General features: G+C 39.3%; 1 protein-coding gene and 1 long non-coding RNA gene across 3 annotated transcripts in view; one reads left to right on the top strand and one right to left on the bottom strand.

Moving 5' to 3' along the window:
- Positions 1–24,400, bottom strand: part of LOC146434914 (uncharacterized) — a 74,574-nt gene that overhangs the window by 15,561 nt on the left and 34,613 nt on the right. The gene's annotated exons all lie outside the window — the stretch shown is intronic.
- Positions 13,884–17,212, top strand: CXCR4 (C-X-C motif chemokine receptor 4). The gene is made up of 2 exons (XM_085067121.1): positions 13,884–14,031; positions 15,607–17,212. Exons 1-2 carry the CDS (start codon positions 13,993–13,995, stop codon positions 16,666–16,668), a joined length of 1,101 nt encoding a protein of 366 aa, XP_084923247.1. The 5' UTR covers positions 13,884–13,992; the 3' UTR covers positions 16,669–17,212.

Raw genomic sequence — 24,400 nt, 5'->3', positions numbered from 1 at the left:
GCCAGCAGGAGAAAATGCAACCACCCCCCCACCCAGCTGATAAATGTTTTGTTTTTTCCCCTCATCCCAGCCATTATATTTTCCATGGACCTCTCAAAATGCATTTTCACATTACTGGAAAGAAGATCTAATGGCTGGCCCCACTAATGTCAGTCTTGATCCTGGCAATATAATCCCACCATTTCCCTTTTACGGGCAACAATTCCACAATGACCCAGCCTAGGGAACTAAGACATCAGAAGATTAACCCTAACAAGAAAAAAAAGGCAATAGCCATCTATCCTTTTTCTGCCTGAAACTTATTGCTATGGGAGCAGATATTACAGATTGTAATTGTTCTGGATATATACAATATTCTCACAAGCATCTCCTCCTTTCTGGAATCCCTGTCCATTTTCAGGTTCAGCAATCTGAAAATCGCAGCAGTGCTCCCAACACGCCAGGGCAGTGACCTCCCTCTGCCACTGACTCTCAGGCACACCAGCTGTGTGACTTCCTCAGCCAAAGAGCAATAGGTCACATCTATATTAAGTTCATTGGCTGTCCCCTTATTTTAGTCTTGTAAAATTAGAAGACAATAAGCTCCTCCTCTGTTTTCTCTAGGCCATTCATTATTTTATAATTTGCCCCCCTGTTATTCATGTTTGTTCAGAACTAACAGTGTCAGCTTTTTTTTGCCCGGGCCCTTGCCCTGAAGAGTCTCATTACTCATTCCTGGGTACCTCCCCTGACAGGGACAACCAAAGATATATTTTAGTGATTTCAAAATGCACTGCATTTACTCACAGCATTGTCGCTCATTTTCATAAATGCAAATCTGCCCTCCAGGAATTTCATTCTGTATTACTTTCCTGCTCATGGGTTAAATACAATTACATGTAAAGTCGATACAAAATGTAACTATTCTTAGGAAATAATATTTTACACCCATTCTTTGCCAATATCAATTACAGTATCAAGTAAATTGGAAAAGAAAATCCAACCTAGAAAAGTACAAGCATATTAATTAAAACATACTGTCTGTCCCTTACTAAATTATACATTTCTAAATCTTTTAGAGGCATGCCTTTTCAAACAACTCAGGGGATTTACAGTTGCCTACCCAGCTTTTCATTTCTAGGTCACTTGTTAAATCTACCCCAGGTCAGCTCTGACTGAAAATTATTACTGTCTGGCAGCTGGTTTGTAGTCTACATAAAATGAATTAGTGGTTTCATTCCACTTCCTAATGGACAAGTGGCCCCATCTTACACTTCGACCTGAGTGACACCCCATTGACTACTGCAGGGAAAGAACTAAATAAACTCTTTTTATTATGTAGGTAGGTCCTCATGGTTAGCAATGAAACTAGTGGGACTCTCAGGGCTATTATAGCACTGCTCTACAAAAAACAAAGCCCTCCATCTATGGAGATCCTGCAATCAGAGCAGATAAAATGCTATTTTGGTGAGTTGTTCTGGTGATTATTTTGGTCCTTTGTCATGTGGTTCAGCGCGGAATATGCTACAAGTTGTCCTCTATTATAGTTAAAAGGAGAGTTCTCCCCTCCACACCATTGCACAATTCAAAAGGCAGAGACTGTGTACATGTTCTTCTATATGCAAGCAAGAAATCACAGGAATAACCCACAAAAGTTTCCTGTTTAACAGTAGTAGAAAGAAAATTGCTATTTGTTAGAGCTAAAAATACATTTTAGATGTTTTAATAATAACATGGTTGACAAACAAAGAGATTTGCTGTTTAACAGCAAGAGATGGAAATGATAACATCATCTGTACTTGACTTCTACTTGTTGTGCTCTACTTGTCTTGAAAGCTGCCAATCTTACACTTTCACACACATTGCATTCCTTTCCTTTTAAAGTAGACACAGCCACAAAGGCATCAACATGTATTATTAAAGAACTTTGTGTCTGCCTATTTGTATTTAAAATATTTCTCACCAAAATAAAGTGTAAGTAAGTCCATTATTTTCTCTATTTTCTCTTGTCTTTTTTCCCTTGGATGATAAATAAGTCTGTATAACTCTGGTACTATCCCTGTCTGTACTGAGCTAGGACAAATTTCCCCTAAGGCCCCCATTTTAGTCTCCATTTTCATTTGTCATTCTGCTCAGCCTGCAGCAATTCAAGCAGACCTGCTCCTTGACTGAGAAATCTTCACCTCTTCCCATGCACCAGGATAAGGTTGCTTTTCTATGGTTTTGTGACAACTGAAAATAAAAAAGAGGGACAATCAACTTCATCTGTCAGCATCTTTTCATGCTCTTGTCCCTCGGTGACCCCACTGTCTCTGCTCCTATTTATTTGCTTCTTCTGAACTTATTGTTCGTCTTTCTTCTTTGCTGTCCTCACTCTCTTCACTGTTTAACCTGAAGCAGCCCTCATTCCACAATAAAAAGCTGTTGCCATCAAGGTGATTTCTCCACCTTGGGGACAACAGCAGGATCCCAGTTGTGCTTGGCTCCACTCTCCTTTCACAACTGACCACATCACTGTTGTGAGAAGCTGATGCATAAATTAGTCTGGTTTCTGGGAAGATTACACCTCTAGTACCAGCACTTGCAAGTAAATTATTGAGCTGATATTCCTCCTTCTGTTATTTCATGTATGATATTTTGTGTTGAACAAGCTGTTCTGGGATGACTGTACATGCAAAACATTGAATATACAATTTTATTTTCACATTTCCCTTTTATCCCTTCCCATGATGCTTACTGCCTTTTAAGTTTTATTCTGTGGTCCCTGCTCACAAGTTATCTCTCTGAGATGGAAACTACCTACATGGGAAGTGGTTTCCGTGTCATGAATATTACAAAGAATCACAAGCAGACTTGCCAGTGTTTTGTTACCCAGAACTGAGAGCTTTTTCAAGGACTTTACATTAAAGACTGGGCATGAGGCCAGTTAAACACTCACTGCCATTTCTTGTCCATCTGTCCCTGACTGGGGTGTAAGAAGTTGCACGAGTTTTGCTTTGCAATCAAACTAGATATTACCTAGAAGTAAAGACAAGATGTTGTTTTATTACATTACTTCTATTTCATTGTGTACATCCAATTTATTAGAACAGACACAAATGAGTATTCACATTCTACAGAGTATTTAAAATTAAAAGATATCTTCCGGTAGCATCCAAGCTACCATAATTAACAAAACCAATTTTCTAAAGGATTTGTGATTATGGTTGCATTGCCTAATATCTACCATAATGCACTCAAAGTATTTGCTGTTTAGAGTGCAGCCTTTCTCTTAGTGGGGTACTAATTTAAAAATCAAAGTCTAAGAACACAATTAAACCTTGGTTTTACCATGTCAGGCACTGACCTTCTCCTGACCCCCAGGTTCTGGCTCTGTATGTTTACATTTTGCTTTTACTTGCCTCTTCTTGCCTTTGATTTTTACCTTTCCTAGAGGAAACCACCTTCCACTGGCAGTAAGACAGATGATGGAAAGGCCCTTCTGCCTCTTTTGTTCATAAAATTTGAATTGTTTGTGTTTGACTTGCCTTTCTTGAATCTTCTCTACAATAGCAGTTCTCACACATCAGTCAGAAACTACCAAATCAATGATTTTGATTGAATTCTTGTGATAAGCAGCAGTACAGAACATGACTGATTTTATTCTAAGATACATATTTTCAAGGTACAAATACACTTGACATGAGCAGTTGTTATTGTATTGGTCAACAGAGATTTGCTCCCCAACTCTGGCATACCTTGGACACTAAAATCTGACATTTGTGGCTGAAAATTGCTTCTCCCTTAGAATAAGATCAAGATTTTATGAACTATTCAATACTGCTTTGTCTTTAGGCACCAGAAGGATACTTTCTCAGCAGCTATTTCCATCTCACATAAAACTTACCTTGCTACCCTAATAGCTCCTGAAACCCAAAAGAAAATGGCATAAACTTTTGAATTTAACAAAAATGCATAGTATAAAGGTAAACAAATGCTTACATTCTGTAATCATCAGGTATGTGATATTTTAAATTTTACAGACATTGCACCTATTAAAGGAACAGAATTTCAGATCAGAACCTAGGATAATAAGACTGATCTAGGGTCAACAATCCCAACAAATCTGTCAAAGCAGTCAATTGGGTAAAATCCTCTTTTATGGGGAAACTGTTTTGAAAGCTCATTCCTCTGACAGTTAACAAGTTTTTCATATTTTTACGGTGTGTATTCACCATGGTATTACATCCAGTCATTTGTGTGCCAATACTGGTCCCAGTATTTCTTTTCTTTTCCAGACGTCTACTGCTTCATTGTCCTTTTCAACATCCCTTTTGTGAAGTGATGAAAAGAATCTTTTTCAGTCTCTTCTCACTGGAGCAGCTCTCCATTCTACATTTCACCCCAATCATCCTGCTCTGCACCTATTCCATTTGAATTCATTTTTCTTCTTAAGAATTGTAAAAAATATTCCGGAAGACAACTTTTCAGTGTTCTGTTTGGCAGCAATAGTACTTTCTCCCTTCAGTACTTCTTTCTCCCTTCAGAATACCCTACTTGATGCATTCAATGAGCAATGCAGCTTTCTCAGCTGCATGGGAGAAATTCAGACTCATCCTGCAACTGGCTATTTGTGTGTTTGTGTGTTCCCACTTCCATCAGGTCTGAGGATATCCCAACCACAGCAGTGGCACCTCATTTTGCACTAGCAGTGACTTTCAGTAATTAACTACTTTTTGTACCAAAGCTAATGCAAAACAGTAAGAGCAATCATTGTTCCACTGATGAAGAGCTCACCTGGTTGCCTTCCAGTAGCCTACTGGTTGCCTTCCAGTGCCATCACTCATTTTCCTTTATAAATGTCATCCTTCGTATTAGATGCATTGTATTCATTCTCAGAGTCTAGTTTAACAAATTGTCAGCGCTTAAAGAGCATCCCATGAAATGCTTTGCTAAGGTCCAGACAAGTGGAACCTACTGTATTTCATTTGCCTAGAAGAGTGATTATCAATAAAAGCTATTAAGTAGTCCTACTACAATATACCTTTTTAAATTCAACTTCCTTTTTGCTCTATTTTCCATTTATTTCCATACTTTAAAATATTCTTCCCACCAGAGGTTGTTCTAATGCTTTGCACACCAGTAAGACAACTAAAGCAATAGAAAGCCATGTTCTTCTTTTCAAATGTAGGCTGTGCATTTGCCTGCAACAGTCACATAACTTGGTCCTGGTTTTGACAGATTTATTAAAAACTAACCAAGCTACTTTCCAGACTTTCAAGACTTAAGATAGTCCTTTCAGAATTTGATGGAGCTGGTATGGTTCTTCTGATCTTCTTGAGCTTTGCTTCCACATCCAGCAGAGCAGTTTCAATTTCCATCTTCTCATTCATTCTCATTCATATTGGGTATCTTTGCCTTTGTCCATTTATTCAACAGCTCCAGTGTTTTTGAAAGGTGAGAAAAATCTACAATTATTTCCCCCCGTCAGCTGGATTACATCACTCCTACCAACCTTAGATCCTCTGTAGGTCTATATCAAAGCAGTAAAGGAGGGTTGACAGGCCACTTCCTGATAAATAAGTATTCCACTTTTCACTGAAATGCATTTAGAAATCTTTCTATGACTGACTTGTAAGACACATGTTGAAAACAGATCAAGTCTTTCTTGATTCCTAAGTGTATGTTGACAAATTCCAGAAATTGAACATTCTCTTTCCAGATGCAGCAAAATGTTAGATATTTTGCATTGAACATGATGCTAAGGTGGTTTCTGAGTGGTTTTCAGTTTTAAACCACACAGCAATCAAACCTTCCCAAGAGATATTATTTTGGTGGAATAAATGTTATCAAGCAACTTTGCTTTAACATCTTCTTTGCTTAGAAAAGAAGAGGGAATAAAAAACAGAGCTTTCAAACCACAGAGGAGCCGTTGAACACTTAAAACCACAATGCCTAAGAACAGAGTGAGCCTATGATTACCTAACTCAAAATGTGGTTTAAACTGGGCATCCTACCAAGTTTTTCACAGAAAACTATGGGGGAAATGGAGTATAAGTATCCATGGTTACAGTGACCCCTGCTTGGCAATTGAAGAGATCTTTCTAGAAAGAGCCAGGTAGAAACATTCGTCAGGGTCCTCAGAAGTAGCAAAGCTTCTTCCTGTTTTTATACGTTAAAAAAAAAAAAAAAAGATCGAATATAATTTGGTACAGGCTGTCCTAAACAGACTAGGAGTATTTTTAGAATTCCCCTCTTGTATGTTTTTTACAATATTCACTCACTACTGAAAAATAACCTCAGAAATATAGAACCATCTGCTTAAAATAATGCCAAATTTCTAGAATAGCAAATTCATCTATAAATTGAGTGTTTAGGGACTAAAATTTTTCTTCCCATATTCAGTTGCACTGAACTCATGAATGAAGGAGCAGGATTGTAGACTACAGTTTTAAATGAAAAAAGTTTTGAAGTGTGAAATTAAGCTAAATTGGAGCCATCACTCTTAAGTACTGGATTTCCTACACTCCCTGTTCTTGCGTTCAGATGTCCCTCGGGGGTGATGATAAACATAAACACAGAAGCAGTTTGTCTGGATGGTGTTTTTCCTTTCTTCTCCACTGACATTCACCTGTTCTCTGTTTATATGTAGGTTTGGGGAAGATGGTTTTTTTCTATGTATCCTGATGCATAACTAGGCATACTGAAGCGTGAACTCCCATGCACACATGACCAAATCTATTCATGACAACTAAGCTTCTAGATGCTTCTGTGATGTTTGCAATAGTCTGGTGAGACTGGGGGAAAAAAGAGCTCGTCTGAGCTCAGATGGTAAATTTTCCTCTCCCTGGCAGGGAGGAACAGAGCTATTTCACCTTAAGGTCCATGTACAGGCCAAATGCATTTCTCCTTCTTGTGTAAAAGGAAAAGACAGTAAGAGATTTTTAATGCCCTTTATTTCCTAGGGTGCTCATCTTCTATTCTTCATGCTCCTGAAGGGTTCTGCCTCAACTGCTCTTGTAGAGGTGAGGTCTCCACAGTTCCCCATTTTGGTGCTAAAGTCCCAATTCCCTGTGGATCTGACCTGGATCAGGCATTAGCACACTGTCACTTTTCTGCCAAATCAGCCAGAGCACACACCGTGATGTTTGTAAAGTCTTTGCTCCAGCCATTATGGAAATCATGGGGATGATGACTTGTTCAGCATAAGGTTTGTCTAAAGTTGCCTGTTCCACTTCCTAAAAATGAATTTGAACAAGCAAGATGAAAGTTTAGCAAGATCAGTTGTAAGAGGTTAGCTCTGTATCATATGACTCTTTATGTGGTAAGAGATACCCTGAAAATTGGATTTCCCTCCCCATTAAACCAGAAAAAGAGGTTCAACATCCAATAATTTCTTCAAGCAGTACTCTTCCTTTCAAAAGGTTGGTCATCTAATGACTGAGAAGAAATCCTACAGTGATTATTTACAAAGATTAGGCCTCAAATCTTACCTACTAAATTTTCAAACCAGCAAGAGCAAATATCACTATTCATAAAAATCAGCTCAAAATAATGAGCGTGTAATATCATGCTCATTTCACTGGCAATTAATGAACAGAGAAAGGACTTTACCTGCCATAAATATTCCTACAGCTCTCCATCTACATCTTATATTTGGGTGTAAATAAAAGGATATATCAGGCTGTACATGGGTATTTACTCATGGTATTTCACCAAGTATTGTATATAGAGGACTTGGCAGCAGGACCAAAAATTTGGCATCGTCTAATGGAGATTTTTTTATTGTTTTAGAAATATTTGGTCATGTTTTCAACAGACATCCCAGTTACTGAGCTAATGCTGTCAATTATATTACCCAGGTAGGAAGGACTGACTAAAAAACATGAGCCGAGTCTCATTCCTGCACATATCTCAACTGCATATGGCAAACCTGGTTTCTAACAGTAAAAAAAAAAAAAAAAAGAATTGCTTGGAATTTTGGAATTCTAAAGTGAATTTTCAGGAAAATAGTGGGAGGAGAGATCCAAAAGAAAGAAACAATGGGAATCATCACTGAATTTGGGCAACCTTCCTGCTTACTGAACCTGGAGTAATCCTGGATTCTAAAAAAAGTATCTGAGCTGACATTCAGCACCCACATGTTCAGACTTTACTTCAAAGCTGATGCAATAAAACTAAAACATTACTGAACTTCAGATGCCAAACTGATCTAAACAGGAAGAGTGGTTGCTCCTGCTCTGCTTTCAGTGCCACTTTGTAGACAAGTGGGCAAATGAGGTAAGTAAATTATTTCAACAAGCTCAAAAGCTCACAGCGTGTGAAAAATAAATGCCTACTATGGCATCCAAAGGAAAGAAGAAGAAGGAATGTGTGAAAATGATAAAGAAAACATGGCACACACTAGCATACTTTGCTACATCCCAAGCACACAATTCCACAGACACCATTTCAAGTAAAGATTGATCAAAAACTGTCAGGGCGGAAACTCAACATCAAAATGCCATTTCCATTGTGTAGAGCAAACACATTCAATGTAATTAAATATAAGGGGAAGTGTTTTGATCTGGATAATTCTGGGCACTGCTAATAGCAGAGGCATGACGACATGGTCTGTCTGATGGAGGCATTTTGAGTGATTGAATAATTCAGGTTGTTAGGAGCCTCTGGATTCAAAGCTAGACCAGGACGCTCAGGGCCCTGATCAGTTTATTAGTCTCCAAGTAGCTGAGTCCTGTTTTCACAGGCAGGAGCAGCAATGGCCAGTCCCAGATATAACTGTGTTTCTAAAACTATCTACAAGAAATCATGACATTTGGCAAATACTGATGTATGAATGAATAGCTGGACAGGTTATCTAATTTATCCATATGCTCTTGAGATATAGCATGCTCTTACCATGGATTCCCAGAAGCAAATCCTATCCTTAGCAATTTAAACAGAACTGAAGCAAGTTTCTAATAGAATTTTACAACATAAAAGAACATAATAAGAAACGTATCTATATCACAGCTAAACAGAAATCTATCTAAATATTCTGAAAGCCAAAATCCTGTCTGGTTATAGGAAAGAAACTACTTATCATATAATTAGGGAGGCTTTACTTTGTTTTCATAATTTTGATCTGACCACAGTTCTGGAAAAAAACATGTCTCCAGAAGTGTTCTGCTATAGAATCATCAAAGATAAACCCTTCAGCTTCAGTGATATGCAAATGAAGACATGTTTTTTAAAAGGATTAACAAAATTGGTCAAAGCATCTTTCGAGTCTACTCTGCCTCCAAACAAACAATAAACCGTCTGCATGCAGTGAGATTTGCTAACCCATAAACATAGCCAAATGGAGGAAGATCAGAACCTTAATGAGTTTGGTCCCCTTTGAATTCTAGCTGATCAGTGTCACCAATAATTTCAACAGGCTCTAAATTAAGCACTTTCTGTCTTCAAAGTGCCTTGCAAACATCAACCAATTAATCCCTACAAGTCTCCTCTGAGGTAGGTAAGTAGGTATTGTTATCCCCATTTTACAGTTGGCTGAACACAGTCAGAGGGTTAAGTGATTTGCTGCAGGCCACAGATGGAGGTGGGATTAAAACACAAGAGTCACTATGATTCTTTTTAGAGGACAGCACTTCTTTTTTTTCATGCTGACTTTTCTGTGCTGACTTTAGACATATTGGCCTTGTGGAAATACTTAAAGGAAACGAAATAAATTGTCCTTGTTAAAAGGAAACATAAAGAAATCTGGGGTTTGTGCTGATAACACTTTTGTTGCCTTATCCTGACATTAAGGTTTTTCCTTTAATTTTGTTCTGATACTCTAGTATCATTCCTTTCATACAGGGACTTATTTCTGTGGCAATGTAACCTGCTACTAATTGACAGATATGTCCTGATCCTTTGCAGGTTTTATTTTGTCTTTCTGCTTTCAAATTAGCAAGTTTAGGTGGCACCCTGCCTGTAAATCGGGCAGACACTTTCCTTCCAGGATCAGAGTAACAGTTGGTAGGCTTGTTCCACTGCAGCACAGGCAGGAAGAAATGGAGAAAGGCAGCTTTGAGAACCAAGAGCAAAGAAAGCCATTAACTGAAACCCAACCCCAGCAAACCGCTTGTAACCATTCTAACAGGCGTAAGATTGATACCTTTCCCACTTCAACAGAAAGATCAGATGGAAAAGGGAGAGTATATCCTTTTCCTCTCCATGTATACAACTTCAGGCCACTTGAAGACCCATTTGTCATTAAGTCAATCCAGTGTATTGTAATAAACTTCTGAGTTTTATCAGGAAGCCACTTTTCGTCTAGCAGCAAATCCACAGCATCTGTTCCCTGGAATACTTTATAGCAGAGAAAAATCCACTACTCAAAGTTGATGTCTTGCAGCTCCTGAGCACATTTTCTTTTTTTTGGATGGCACTGCACTTTCAGAAGCCTTCCACTACTGGAATTGACATGGACACAGAAAATCAGTGAATATTTGAAAAATTATTCACTTCCTACTATAGTACAGTAATTTCAGCCATATTATTGGTTATATGTCTCCTGAAAGTATAGCTCTATTAATGCAAAAAAAAAAAAAAACCCAAAGAAATTATTAATACACCACTGTAATTAATACATGGTGGTATTCATATATCACACAAACCAAAGATCAAACCTCCTTTGTATCAGGGGTTGCCCACAGGATATGGTCTCATCAAAGTTTTATTGGTGAAAAGTTTACTTTGTTAAAGGCACTTGTGAAGCCCTCAGATTAAGCAAATCATTTATAGGGTTCTGGTTAAATAAAATGCAATTTATTTTTCTACTTCTGTGTATGCTGAATCAAAAGAGCATTTTTACCATTAGAAAGGTTTGTTAGTAACTACTTTGGGCTTACACGACAAGCACTTATGTCTCTTTTTAGAAGAAAAAAATAGGTTAATGATTCACAGCCTGAGGGATTGTACTTTTAGTATAACAGTGTAAGAACATGTAGGATTTTGACTCTTAGAAGGCGTGTTTTCAGTAATAAAAACATGTATTACATGGGTTAGGAAGCGTCTGATTTTCACAGTAATTCTGTGACCAGAAAAACATGTAATGCAAAACATAAGCTTGGAAATTGCTATTTGCTAGCTCTGTCTCAAGAAGATTTGTAGCTGACTCTGAATTACATGCTCTGCAGAAACAGCTCCCTTCTTTTATCACTTTGGAAATCATTAACTTGCCCTGGATGGTCCTCTGTGCAACAAAGGAAGTTTTCACATGGATTTTCTGATAGGGGAAACAAAAGAGATCATAGATAACAAAGCAGCAGTGTGAATGACAGTTTTAGAGGACCTTCATCCAAACAAGCCTCAGTGACATCTCATCAGATCAGGCATCAATCCCCAAATTTCCCTCCACTCAGCACTACCATGCTTCAGGGCTAATCCAGTGTACCATTCCTCACTTCCAAATTTCTCAGGCCACCTATGAACACAAATAACTGAGTGATTGTCCCACATCTCATTAATTAACATAATCAATTTTTACATCATATATTCTGCTGTTACACGTCTATCTGCACAGTAAAATGGAGCTGTGAGAACATTTGTCTGCTTAGGATGTAACTACACTCACAGTTCTGTGCATCCCCCCCACATATCAATGTACTCCATGCTACCCATCCCAATAAAGAGTAACTTGTCAAACAGCTCTAGGGCTTGCATACATGTTATGTTATGTATGTTATGTTATGTTATGTTATATTATGTTATGTTATATGTTGTTATGTTATGTTGTTATGTCATGTTATATATCTTTTACTCATCTGCAGCCATTGCCACAAATCACCTGTGCTACAAGCATATTTTAATGTCCTGCACTGCACACTAAGAGAAGGAGCCGTGTTTAATCATCTAAGCCCCTCCAAGATGAGAATACTTCTCAAAAAAATACATCTGTCACCCATATGAATTTCTGGCAAGGTAGAAACCAATCTTTTCTAAAAGCTCACCTCCCCTATGTGCAGCTCCATGCCCTGATTGGTTTTTTAGCACCTGTTCAATGTGCATATTTCTGAAAATCTGGTTCACAGGTTTGCAAGTTGAGCAGGCTGGAGAGCCTTTCCAGCACCATATCCTTGCTGAAAACTGCACAGCAATTGCTGGTGCCATGAGTTGTGTATCCTCCATGAATGAATGAGTGAAAGATGATTATTTAGACATGATCCTACTCATTTGTATACAAAAATCCTCCATTTGCTCATTTATCTGCCTGGTCATCTAATGTGCTGCACAATCTGTGATGACTTGGGGAATGTGTTTTCCTATTTGTGTTTCTAAAAAGTAGTGAATGTATCACAGATTCTATGGAAAATAAGGAATGAATAGCAAAAATTATAATTTTGTCACATTTGGTTTTAAAGATTTATGATATCATAAGCTTAGGGTTAGTATCTAAATACGGAGCCTCAGAAGAAGATCTTTTATTTCTGTAGAGTTCTAGCATTGTATGACTCCGATTTTTCTGCATATAAACTCAAAGTAGATATTGAATTTCCTGAAGACTGGTAATTCCTGAGTTATCAGCAATTACAATTACTTCTAATGCAACTTGTACATGATATTCCAGACCTGCTAACAAAATATGAATTACTACCAAATTATAATGTAGTTAAAGTGCACAAACACATTATAGGTCATACCTTACATACCATGTGTTTAAAGATAAGCATTATTTGGTTATTAATCATAACCAAACTCATACCCTCCATAGTGTGTGAGAAAGAGTTCTAGCGGTGTTAGGGGAAGAGTAAGATAGTAACCCTTGTCAAATACTTGAAAATAATATTTGCACCTGAAACCAGTGTTTTAACTAATTTGGAGCATGTAAACTACTAAAAGTGGCATTTAAGAATCAAACTTTCATCAGACTTTCACTCTTATCATCCCTTGAGGCTACCAGGGTAATTTGAGCAGATTGTTATTACATAAAGAATATTCTCTCGCTTCTTCTTCTCTGCACTCCAAATTCCAAGTGTAAAGAGTAAATCTATATAACTGAATGAATTATTCCCAATATAATTACTCACTATAAATTTTTGTTGTGAATTTGTAAAACTTAGAGGACACACGCACACGATACACTATTCTAATCAAAATCTTTTCCGCAAATTCATTTGTCTGCATGAATGTCAACAGTACTGAGACCCCAGGGACAACTGTAAAGGAAGTAAATTATTCTGTTTTATTTGTCTCTGTATTTGGGTTGGTTTTTCCTTGCAAACCTATTCTATGATTGCTATATTTATTCTACATGTATAATTTCAGGGTTTGGGGGCTTTTTGGTTGGTTTTTTTGTTGATTTTTAATATCATCCAGCTACCTGAGACAGATCATCATCAGACTTCTCACCCAAACCCACAGGTGCCAGAGGAGTTCAGAGGGCAACCTGCAGCCCACTCATGTTGCAGCCCCTGAAAGCTTTGTAGAACCTCTCATCCCTCAGCAGGGACCATCCTTTGCTCCCTGCCTCTCCCAGTACCCTCTCTCCTCATCAGGGGGGTAGAGACAACTCTGAGGACAGAGCTGCCAGTATTTTGAATGGTATACAGGACCTCTGCTCTTCCTCCTCCACCACGATTCCTGGACCAGTGACTTCATTCGGAGCCCGCCCGGCGTACCCATGGCAACACGGGACTCTACAACACACTTCAAAGAATGCTCTGGAGGGGAAATTCAAAAGCCCGCTTGTATGAACACATCAATCACAGGGGGGGCAAATTCCCCCGTGAGGAGCGTGGCCCCCGCGGGCGCGCCGGGCAAGTGCAATTCCCATGCCCGGGGCGGCAGACAAAGAGCGGCCCGAGGCGCCCGCCCGGAGCCCAGGAGCGCGGCGACACCGCCGGGGAGGAGCCAGACGAGGCTGCCCCGGGGGCGGGGGTTAAGTTAGGGAACTTATAAGAGCGCGTCCCGCCAGAAGAGCCGGGGCGTGTTTGGAGCAGCGGCGAGTGGTGTCACTGCGAGAGGCGCGGCTGCGGCAGCAACCCGAGAGCGCGGAGCCGTCCGATGGCTCTGAGCATGGACAGCAGCCTCGACAGCCTGGATGTAAGTGCCGGGAGCGCGGCCGGCTGCCCATGTGCGCGCTGTTTGCAAACAAAGGTGCCCTCGGCGGAGGCTGCGGGCGGCGGGGTCGGGACAGCGGCGGGGTGTGCGGGGCGCGAACGGGCAGGGCTGGGCTCTGAGCCCCGGCCGCTGCTGCCTCTGCCTGCAGCGCTTCGGACCCTGGCACAGCTGCAGCCGCTGCAAATTCCAGCTGCGGGACTCCGCTCTTGTCTCGGGCTCTGCTGCTCAGCCGTCAGTTCAAGTGACATGTGGCACCTTTGTGGACTGAAAAACGCCGGCAGAGCAATTAGCGCTACGGGAATGATAAGAGGGGATCGGGCGAGGAAGTTTGGAGCGATCTGACCAGGGAATGTCATCCCTTTGCCCCGATGCGCGCCCAGACCTTGGGCTGCCGGTGGGACTGGGAGCGGCGGCAGAGCTCGGCCGTCCCGCCCGCTCCCCCGGGCGATACGAGGCGGCGTCCCACTCTTCCTGAAGCAGCTCCTCTGCCACGGGGTCTCGGGAGTAGTTAGTACTAAAAAGGAGATCTCTGGGAAGTTCCAGCTTTAGACTCGCAGTTAATGCCCGCGTGTGCAGCGCTGCGGGACCCTCGGGCGCGCCCTGCGCGGAGCTCGGGGGTCCGCGGGACCCAGGGCATGACAACAAAAATCTGAAAACCTGAGGAACTGCTCATAGCCAGATGGCACTCGCCCGCCACCATTGCTTTTAGCGCGGTGGCCAAAACCGTTGGTGGTTTCCTGATGCGCTTTCATGCCCTCACCAAATTTCGCTTCCCTTTTCCACCGCTGTGCTCACTCGGTCCGTCTGGCTGCAGCCCGCGCCGGCCGCGCTCACCCCCTGCCCCGCAACCGCAGAGGGTGGGGAACAAAGGGAGGGAACGTGGCCCATCGTGGTGACCCTCCGCGGGGTTTGAGTTCCCCTGATTAAGGTCACCTCTCTCTTTCTTTCTTTCTTTATGGGCTTTGGGGTTTTCTTCCTTGTCTGCATGTGTGGAGCTGTCAATTGCTTCTCAGCAGGGAATTCTTGCTATTATTTATCTTTTATTACATCAGCCGAGGGTACGTTCTCTATTTCTCCTTGACCCCATCCTCTTAATGACAAGGGACTTTGGAGCAGCAGCATTTCTAAGTAATTTTTTTCTTTTATAGCTCTCTATTGTAAGAGTTAAATGTGATGGGTCATGCTCTGCGTGGACAGACCTCTCGCATCTGGCACTTTCTGGGCTCTCCCATTTGTAGTGTCCATCTGATTAGAGCACCGAAGTGTCCAGAATTAGTGATATTTCTGGGAGTAGCCATTGTCTTTCTCTGCTCTTTTGTGCCCTGCCTTTAGCAAAGTCTCACTCCTCAGAGAAAGACAAAAGAAGTTTTTAAACTTATTCTTATTTACTGTGTATTTTATATATGTATATGTAAACACTGTGTTTTCCCATCTGGTTTTCAAAAAGTTTGCCCATTTGTGACAGTGGAGACTCTTCAGGCAACTCTTCACATATTGTCATACAGAGCAAGATTGTGCAGAGGAGCTAACATCTACTCTTTTTTTTTTTTTTTTTAGCTGTCATCTGGGTTATTAATTGAATTTTCTGAAAATGGCACGGATGAAATTGGTTCAGGTGACTATGGAGACTACGAAGAGCCATGCTTTCAGCATGAGAATGCTGATTTCAACCGGATCTTCTTGCCAACAATCTACTCCATCATCTTCCTAACGGGAATAATCGGCAATGGATTGGTTATTATCGTTATGGGCTACCAGAAGAAGCAAAGAAGCATGACTGATAAATACAGGCTGCACCTCTCCGTGGCCGACCTCCTTTTTGTCATCACCTTGCCATTCTGGTCTGTGGATGCAGCCATAAGCTGGTACTTCGGGAATGTTCTGTGCAAGGCAGTTCATGTCATTTACACAGTCAACCTCTATAGCAGTGTCTTGATTTTGGCCTTCATAAGTTTAGATCGTTACCTGGCAATAGTCCATGCTACCAACAGCCAGCGACCACGAAAGCTGTTGGCTGAGAAGGTGGTGTATGTAGGCGTGTGGCTGCCAGCTTTCCTTCTCACAGTGCCTGATATAATCTTTGCCAGTACCAGTGAAGTTGAAGGAAAGTATCTCTGTGATCGCATGTACCCTCACGAGAACTGGCTGATCTCCTTCAGATTCCAGCATATCTTGGTAGGACTTGTCTTGCCTGGCCTAATAATTCTGACTTGCTACTGTATTATCATATCCAAGCTGTCCCACTCCAAAGGCCACCAGAAGCGCAAAGCCTTGAAGACCACAGTTATCCTCATCCTCGCCTTCTTTGCCTGCTGGCTGCCCTATTATATTGGCATCAGCATTGACACCTTCATCCTGCTGGGAGTCATCAGACATCGCTGCAGCTTGGAGACCATAGTGCATAAATGGATCTCCATTACAGAAGCCCTGGCATTCTTCCACTGCTGCCTGAATCCAATTCTGTATGCCTTCTTGGGTGCCAAATTCAAAACATCAGCTCAAAATGCCTTGACATCAGTTAGCAGAGGATCAAGCCTCAAGATTCTTTCAAAGGGCAAACGTGCAGGACATTCTTCTGTTTCTACAGAGTCTGAGTCTTCGAGTTTCCATTCCAGCTAACGCTGCTCCTTGCCATCATTTTGTAAAGAGACACTTTAAAGTTGTGCAAGATTTCAGACAAATAAGACTGACCATAATGTACAGATTTATTTACAGTTGGAATTTTATATTGTTTCTTTTAGTTTCTGTGAAGTTTAATTGACTTATTTATATAAAGAAACCTTTCGTATTGATGACAAACTGTCTAGGCAGGTCCTGTGGACAAGTGGTTGGTTCACAAAAGTTTTAGTGACTGTCTGTATGTATAGATATGTGAACTAAACACTTTGGATTGTAGCAAAGTGACTGTTAAAAGTTTAGAAAATATTTCTCTGTTGTTTATATGTAAATGTTTTTCAGTGTTGCTGTTATTCTTAAAAGTTTGGCTGGATATTTTTACCTTACTACAAGATGTTTGGTTTACAATAGCTTAACTCTGCTGTAGAAATGGCACTTATAACCAAAGCCTCTCTGTTACATGCTAGGGTTTTTCCCTCCATTCTCAGTAATTGATGGTTTGCAAAATTTTCTGTTCAAGGTAAAATAAAAGTTTATGGAAAAAAAATTATTTTGAGTGGTATTTTCATTTCTGGTTGAATTTTTCTCAATGCTTTTATTTACAATTTCAAATACACAATAATGTCTTAGAAAATTGCATGTCTTGTGAAAAGCAGGAAAATGAGTTTCAGTACATACTGATTATTCAGTTCACCTCTGGAGTTCCATGTTATGGTTTTTTCACCAGAATACATTTACCTCAGTTAACATTATGTTTAGAATTACTTAAACTATCACTTAGAGAACTTTTTTAGGCAAAATATCCACAAGTGAAAACCAATCTATTTAAGCAATTGCTAAAGTTTACAGCCTCAGGAGTCAAACTCTGATTGCTGCAAGTGCCTAACCTTTATGCCATGCATACAAAGTCAATCCTACCTTCTGCCTTTTGCTGTGCTTCTAAATTTAGCTTCACATGTTCATAGTAATCAAAAGTAGTTGAACCAAAGCCATTTTTTAACTAGAAATAAAGTTATTCTATTAAAGTGTATTTGCTCTGAGGAAGGTAAGTGGTTTTCCCCTATGGAGCTTTCCCTATCCTGTCTACATCTAGATTTTCTTAAGGTAGTATTCAAATCTTTACATTCTGTTTAAAAGCACAGGATGTGTGCCAGTTCTTGAAAATATTTTATAGTAGAAATCAGCTAGACTATAGGATTACCAATAATTAGTGCTGGTATCTTAATTGTCTAGTTAGTCACGTCTTCATATTAGTAGTCTGCATTCGGAAGTAATGGATACCCAAGAGTATAGAGCCATTGAGAGTGTTTGTATGTTCTTACATTAAAAAAACAAACACAACTGTTACTCATATATAAAATTATATAAAGAACAACTTAGAAGTAAAAAAAAAAGCAAAAAAAATAGTAACTAGTAGTCAGACAGAACTGAATTAGGCAACATGGATATTGCAGTGGTATTCAATTTTTCACAGGCACAGCACTCTAGTGATTTTATGGAGCAAGTACCACTATGCTAAATTATACATTAAATTCCAAGTTTTGTATTAAATATTTTCATTAATACAAAACCTTTCTGTTTTTAACTTCCCTTCTCTCCAGTGAGGAGGCTGCAACCTTGGCTGCATCCTGCACTCATTTTCCCTTACAATGACAGTAGTTATCACCTGATTCTGTGTTAAGCTGATTCAGTGCTGAACCAGCACAAAAACAACCTGGCAGAAAAATAGATAATTTTCCAGCAATTTAGTGAATTGAATGTGTTCTATGAGGAATCCAACAAGTACTACAAAAGTGCAAGATTTTGTAACCTGGAGCCAGGCAAAGGGAGAGAAATGTGAGATTAAATAAAAAGGACACAGATTTCCTTCCCCACTTTTAGCAACTAAACTTTTAGATCAGTTAACTCTAATGTGTTTCACTCAAATAAATTAGCAACAGAAAAGATGCATTCTGACAAAACAAAAGGTCTCACTTTGATCAAGCTGTTGCTCCTAAACAGGGTTGAGAAATGAGGAAAATGTGGTATAGGAGCAGAACTCCTTAAATGGTTTATTTTTGTTCTTCGTTTGTGTGTTTTCTTAATTTAGTGAGGGTTTCCCTGTGAAGAATTTGCTGTTCTAAATGATTCTGATTTTCACCCCAGCCCAATCAATCACTGTGGTTTAATTGCACTTATAAAATACTTACAGGCTATCAACACGGTGCTGCTTATTTGTTGAGGAAATGTTAAGAGCCCCCAGCATTAACTTAGATTATTTCCATTATGCTTCAGTCAACCAACTGCTACCTCAAGCAGAGTTAACAGGAAAGAGGGTGCAAGAGAGAATGAGCTCAGCAGCCATGTTACTGCCAAAGACCACTAAAAGGACACTAAATAAACAACAGAAAGAATTTGTGTAGAAAATAAATTAGCTAAATTAAAAAAAAAAAAAAAACACAACTAAACCCATGCCCAGAGGGATGATTTTTATAAAACTGCCATTGTTCTCAGTAGAATTAATGAAACTATGGACAGAAGATTGTCTTGAAAAGGAGTTGCAAGTTCTTCGGGGTTTTGCTTCAGAAAAAGAAAAATTAATCAAAAGCCACATGTATTTATTTCTAAATAATTTTATATATCTATAAGTATGAACATAATATATATTTGTACAGTTTACAGAGCAAATACTTGCAAATTGGATGAAGCTGTCATGAGGAAACATAGTAAGAAATTATGAATCTAGTTTTGTCTTTTTATCTGTGAGCAAGTCAGAGAAAATAAGACAAATTTCTCTCAACTCTACTGAGCTATTCCAAACATACCATGTTGGTAAAAAATATTAATTTACTCCATTTCAAAACAAAATCACCTTAAGCTGATCTTTTTTTTTTTTTTTACATATTTTTGGAGCAAAAGTGGTCCCTGTAAATGTGTTTGTCAAAGTGTAAATTCAGTGACAGAGGGGAATGAACTTAATTTTGTGATTTACGCATTGGACAAGTCTACACAGACCAAGAATTTTCCCAAGTTTTCGAAGGGACTTTCCAAGTCTTTTTCCAAATTACTCCTTTCTGGTATACAGAATAATCATGACATTCCTCAAGATATACACAATGCATAGTCTCAGCACTTTCTTGAGGTCATAAAATAATAGCTGCGTCCAAGTAATTTTAAATATGCAACTTGAGACAGAGAACAAAGAGAACAGAGAACAAATGTGAGTTTGGTTACAAATCATTGAGTATTGGTTACAAACCAAACTAAAATGATTTAAAAGATTTATAATGTATTTACAAAGACTCTTTCCACTGAATCCAGGCACTAAATATTTTGCTATGGTTGTTGCAATGTGTGAGCAGCAATGCTGGACTAAATTAGGGATATTCACTTAATACTCTAATCCACGCATTTTGAGTGCCTCAGATTAGATATCCTTTGGATCATGCAAGGCTAAACCAAGAACAGAACATGTATGTGAAGTTACTTTTGCTTCCTCTGAAATGTTGTTTGGAAATAAAGTCAGAACACTCAAAGCAGTGGGGCAAAATGACACTGTGATCCATTATTTGCGTGGTGATCCATTATTTGTATGGTGTGTTTTTCCTCTGCCTAATCAGATGCTACCAAGCCCACTTTAGAGGAGCATGTGAAAAGCTGAGGAGTGTAGTGAGGCCACCCGAGTGAATGTAAACTGAGGGCAGTGAGCAGGGGGGAGTAACTTGGTGCTTTCTTGGCCAGTTTTATGACACAATCATACAGGGGCTTGAGCTTCTATGCATATACATAAATCAGAACAAAATCACCATGAAAATAAAAAGGAAGTAGCAGCAATAACATGGAGCCATTCATGCAAGTGAATGGTTTATCTTACGATGGTGGTGCTCTAGTTGGACAATGTACAAAGTGACCACCTCTAGATGTTTGGTTGAAAAGGCCATTTTTTACATTGTTTGGGAAAGGAAACAGCATGACGAGGAAGTACTTCCTTGATCCAGGCATGCCTCCAAAATCCCCTAACAATAGAGTATTCTCATATTCTCATAGTGCTGAAACTTAGGAAACACTTAAGCAGATAGAGCCCCAGAGGTTTTTGCTCAAAGGATGCCACTCCCTCACTTTATGTTTTGAAAGAGCTATACAGACTCCTTTTCACAGCCATAAATCACGTGTCAATTGAAACTACATGAGCACTGGGATTATTCCTTATAAAGAAGGCATAGATTTCTTAAAATCCTTTCTCTTAGACTATAATTTTTATGTCATTCTTTTAATTTTCTCTGAAAATCTTTAATCTTCAACAGGGTGAAGTTTAAAGAGAATTTGTTCTACCAACAATTTTCTTACTATCTTCCCACCATTCTAGTTCTAACAGGACATACAATAAAACAATGTTATTCTTATTGTTTTTGAAAGCATATTTTAATAGAAGCTGACTATAAGCACCCTTTGTGTTTGCTTACTTATATATATGTAACATAAATATATCTACATATATATAATGATGTAGATTATAAGCACCATTTTCAGGTGCTGATTCAAGTGATCCAGGCTCCAGGACAGCTACCACTGACTTCAGAGGAGTCAAGATTCACTACAGATATAGGAGGTATTGATTAAAACTACTATTTCCTTGAAAGGACAGATGGCTCCAGTGACAAACTCCAACTGAATTCAGAGACAGCAGGGTACCTAAAGAATTATGCTTCCTAAAGTGTACAGCCTCACAGCCCAAATCAATTACAAATGAAGATTACAAGCTGCTGATTTCTGTTGCAGTCAGAGATGTACATGAAACTAAATCTTTCAGCATGGAGCAGGTGGAATTGTTCCGCTGAACATAACAGAAATAAATTTTCAGCAAAATGGTTCTCTCTTACCGAAGGCTTGCAAGCTTTGCATACCCAGCTATCAACGGTCTCGCAGTAATTTGTCTTCAGTGGCACAGTGTTTGAAAGAAATAGGTCAACATTTAAAATATCCTTGTCTTTTGGAATTCACACCAGGAACAGATTCCCACCACACAAACATGTCAGAATAATTAGTAATTATGAGGGCTTTTTGAAGGGTTACACTGAAAAGAGTTCGCTGGCTTCTGTTCTGCTTTGGTTTTGATTCGAACGTTTTCACTGTTCATGCTGCCTTTTGTTGCTACTAGCCTCTTCTCACAGCTTCTATTCTACTCACCTTTTCCTTTAAAAATATATCTTTGTAGAATTTTTAATGGCTCTGTTCTGTTATGACTACACAAAATATACAGGACAAACAAGAAAAAGTAAAAATAAACATATAAAATAAAAAAAAATACAGCTTTCACAACTGTTTCTATGTGTTCTCATGTGCATTTCCATTCCAGCATCTGCTTTTCTTTAGCTGAAAGATAAATTACTTCTATATGGTATAAAAAGTTTAAACTCAAAGGTTGGTTTTACTCTCAAGTTCCTTAAAGTGCAATCCCAGCACACATTTGTTTGCTTCCATGGTTCTTTCCTGTTCAGCAGTTGGTAATGGGGCAGATTTCCCAGAGAGGGATCTGGATAAGAAAAGCTGATGGGGCACCTCACCTGCCTGTCAGTGCTACCACTGATGCCAACACAGCCTCAAGAACACGAGCTGCCCATGAACTTGGCACTCTGCAAGCTACAATCAAACCAGACAACAATAATTATCACTGGTGATAGTACTAATCTGTGACACTCCTCAACAGACATAACACAAAATAAATTTGAGAAGTTCAAGTAGAACATCTTTCCTTAACTTTCCTTTCACAACTCCTTGTCAGCCTTCTTATGGCTGCTCCTTTTCAATAGTCTCCTTTCTTTGGCTAATATTTTTGGGTTTTTTTTCCTTGGGGAAAATATCTACTATTTAAAATGTGTTTAAAAACACTGATTCTGCCAAGCCTGAACATGAGTTCACCAAAGAAAGAAATGTGGGTGTGCTTGATAGTAGAAGATGAAACCAAGACCTCAGTGTCCACAAATCAATTCCATCTCTAAAATCTGTCAGAAGCAAGAGAATAATTCTGGTGTTTCTACAGATTTGTTTTATTGTGATAGCAATAGATGTGTCTTGTTAATATTAGGTTCATTGCAAGCCTGAAGTCTATTATTCCTGCTCTTTGTGGGAGGAATTACATCTCATAAAAGTGTTAAGGTCACTGTTGGAACTCAGCAGAGGAATGCATTGGTAAGAGAAGCCAGAGTCTAACAAGAATAAAAGGGAAGAAGATATTATTGTACGAGGGCAAGGTTCACTCACGTTAGATTTAATTTGACAGTGAAGGAAATGTAGAGTTCCTGTCCTCCCCTGCCCCTCAGTGTTTACTACCTTCCTTTCCAAGGCCTTTCAGGTCATGCTTTGCTCACTCTCTTTCTCAACTCCACTGGGTGATCCCTCAACAGAGCTTTCCCACATGGAGCTGGGCACTAGTAGTGCACTGACACAAGGTAACTGAGCTCACCTACTAACCAACAGGACAAAAAGGAGTCTCACACCTCACAGCCCCCTTCCTTCTCTCCTTACTCTTACCTAGGCAGACTCCTAAGCCTTTGCTCATGTGACTCCTTGGCAAACCAGGTCAGCTCTTGAAGACTGGAGTTTCACAGGAATTTGAAGCAATCTAACTTCCTCTGTTGGGAAGATCTTCAGTCTCCCTCCCTCCTTTTCTCCCTCCCTCCCTCTTCTAATCCTTTCATTTGATATCTTCAGTACTCTGATTCAAAATCCTGTGGACCTATCACCTGCTGTGCATTATCTACTGAATAAGTCACACTTTATTTTTAACAGATTTATTGATTAAATAGACAGTATCATTTTTTTAAAATGTATTTTATACTATTTTAATGAAGTTAGCTCTGAAAGAAGGCTGATTACCCTCAAGATAAAAAAAAAAAAACCATCAGATACGTGGCTAAGCAAAGAAAGAAAAGTTGTTTATTTTCTTCACGTTTTCTTTCAGCAGCAATAAGCTCCTAGTTTGACTCCTGTTTTGTAAAGCCAACCAGCCACACAAAATGAACCAACAGAAGGAAGTGAATGGATCTTAGCCAGTACAGTGAACTGAATTGTCTCACTAAAAAGTCAAAAATCAGAGCAATTGCAATACTGAGAGCAGATTCACACCCCTGGGAGCTGTCAGGGGAGTAAAGAAGTGGGACCCTGGCTTTTGGCACCGGCAAGTTGTTAGACCAGTTTAGCTATCTTGTCAAAACTTCCTTAAGTAAACAGCCAGATGTTAAACAAACAAACGACTTCTCAGGTAGGGGGCAAGAGGTTGATAAAGCATGAAGAGAACAGATGCTCCTCTTTAAGGGAAATGAGCCCTGTTTGCTCCTTAGGTAAAATATCATTACCTGTTGACTACGTGATCATAGTCCTGCAGAGCTCAAGAAACAGGTCTTGAATAGCAGTGTTTTGAACTAAAGAGATCTGTAATAGATCTCAATGATTAATCATGTTCTTGGCTATATTGCTCATCAGGTTTCATGTAGCTATTTGTTAAGATACACTGCAATTCTACATTCATATATAGAGCCCACAGAACTTTTTGAATGAGTGGACATTTGTGTGATTTTTAAAATCAGAATACTTGAAAAGTACAGACCACATCTTCTCCCATTTAACTATCACTAAAAAAACCACAAACAAACAAACAAACAAAACAAACCCAAACAAAAAACAAAAACAAAAAACCCCACCACAACTGTTATAAATGAAGTCATGGAGTTGCCTTTTGTAAATGGTTATGTGGTAT

The sequence above is a fragment of the Lichenostomus cassidix genome, chromosome 7, assembly GCF_008360975.1.
Source record: "Lichenostomus cassidix isolate B80296 chromosome 7, HeHo_3.0, whole genome shotgun sequence".
NCBI classification, from domain to species: domain Eukaryota; kingdom Metazoa; phylum Chordata; class Aves; order Passeriformes; family Meliphagidae; genus Lichenostomus; species Lichenostomus cassidix.
The sequence above is the reverse complement of the archived record's forward strand: the minus strand, read 5'-3'. Positions and strand labels throughout refer to the sequence as shown.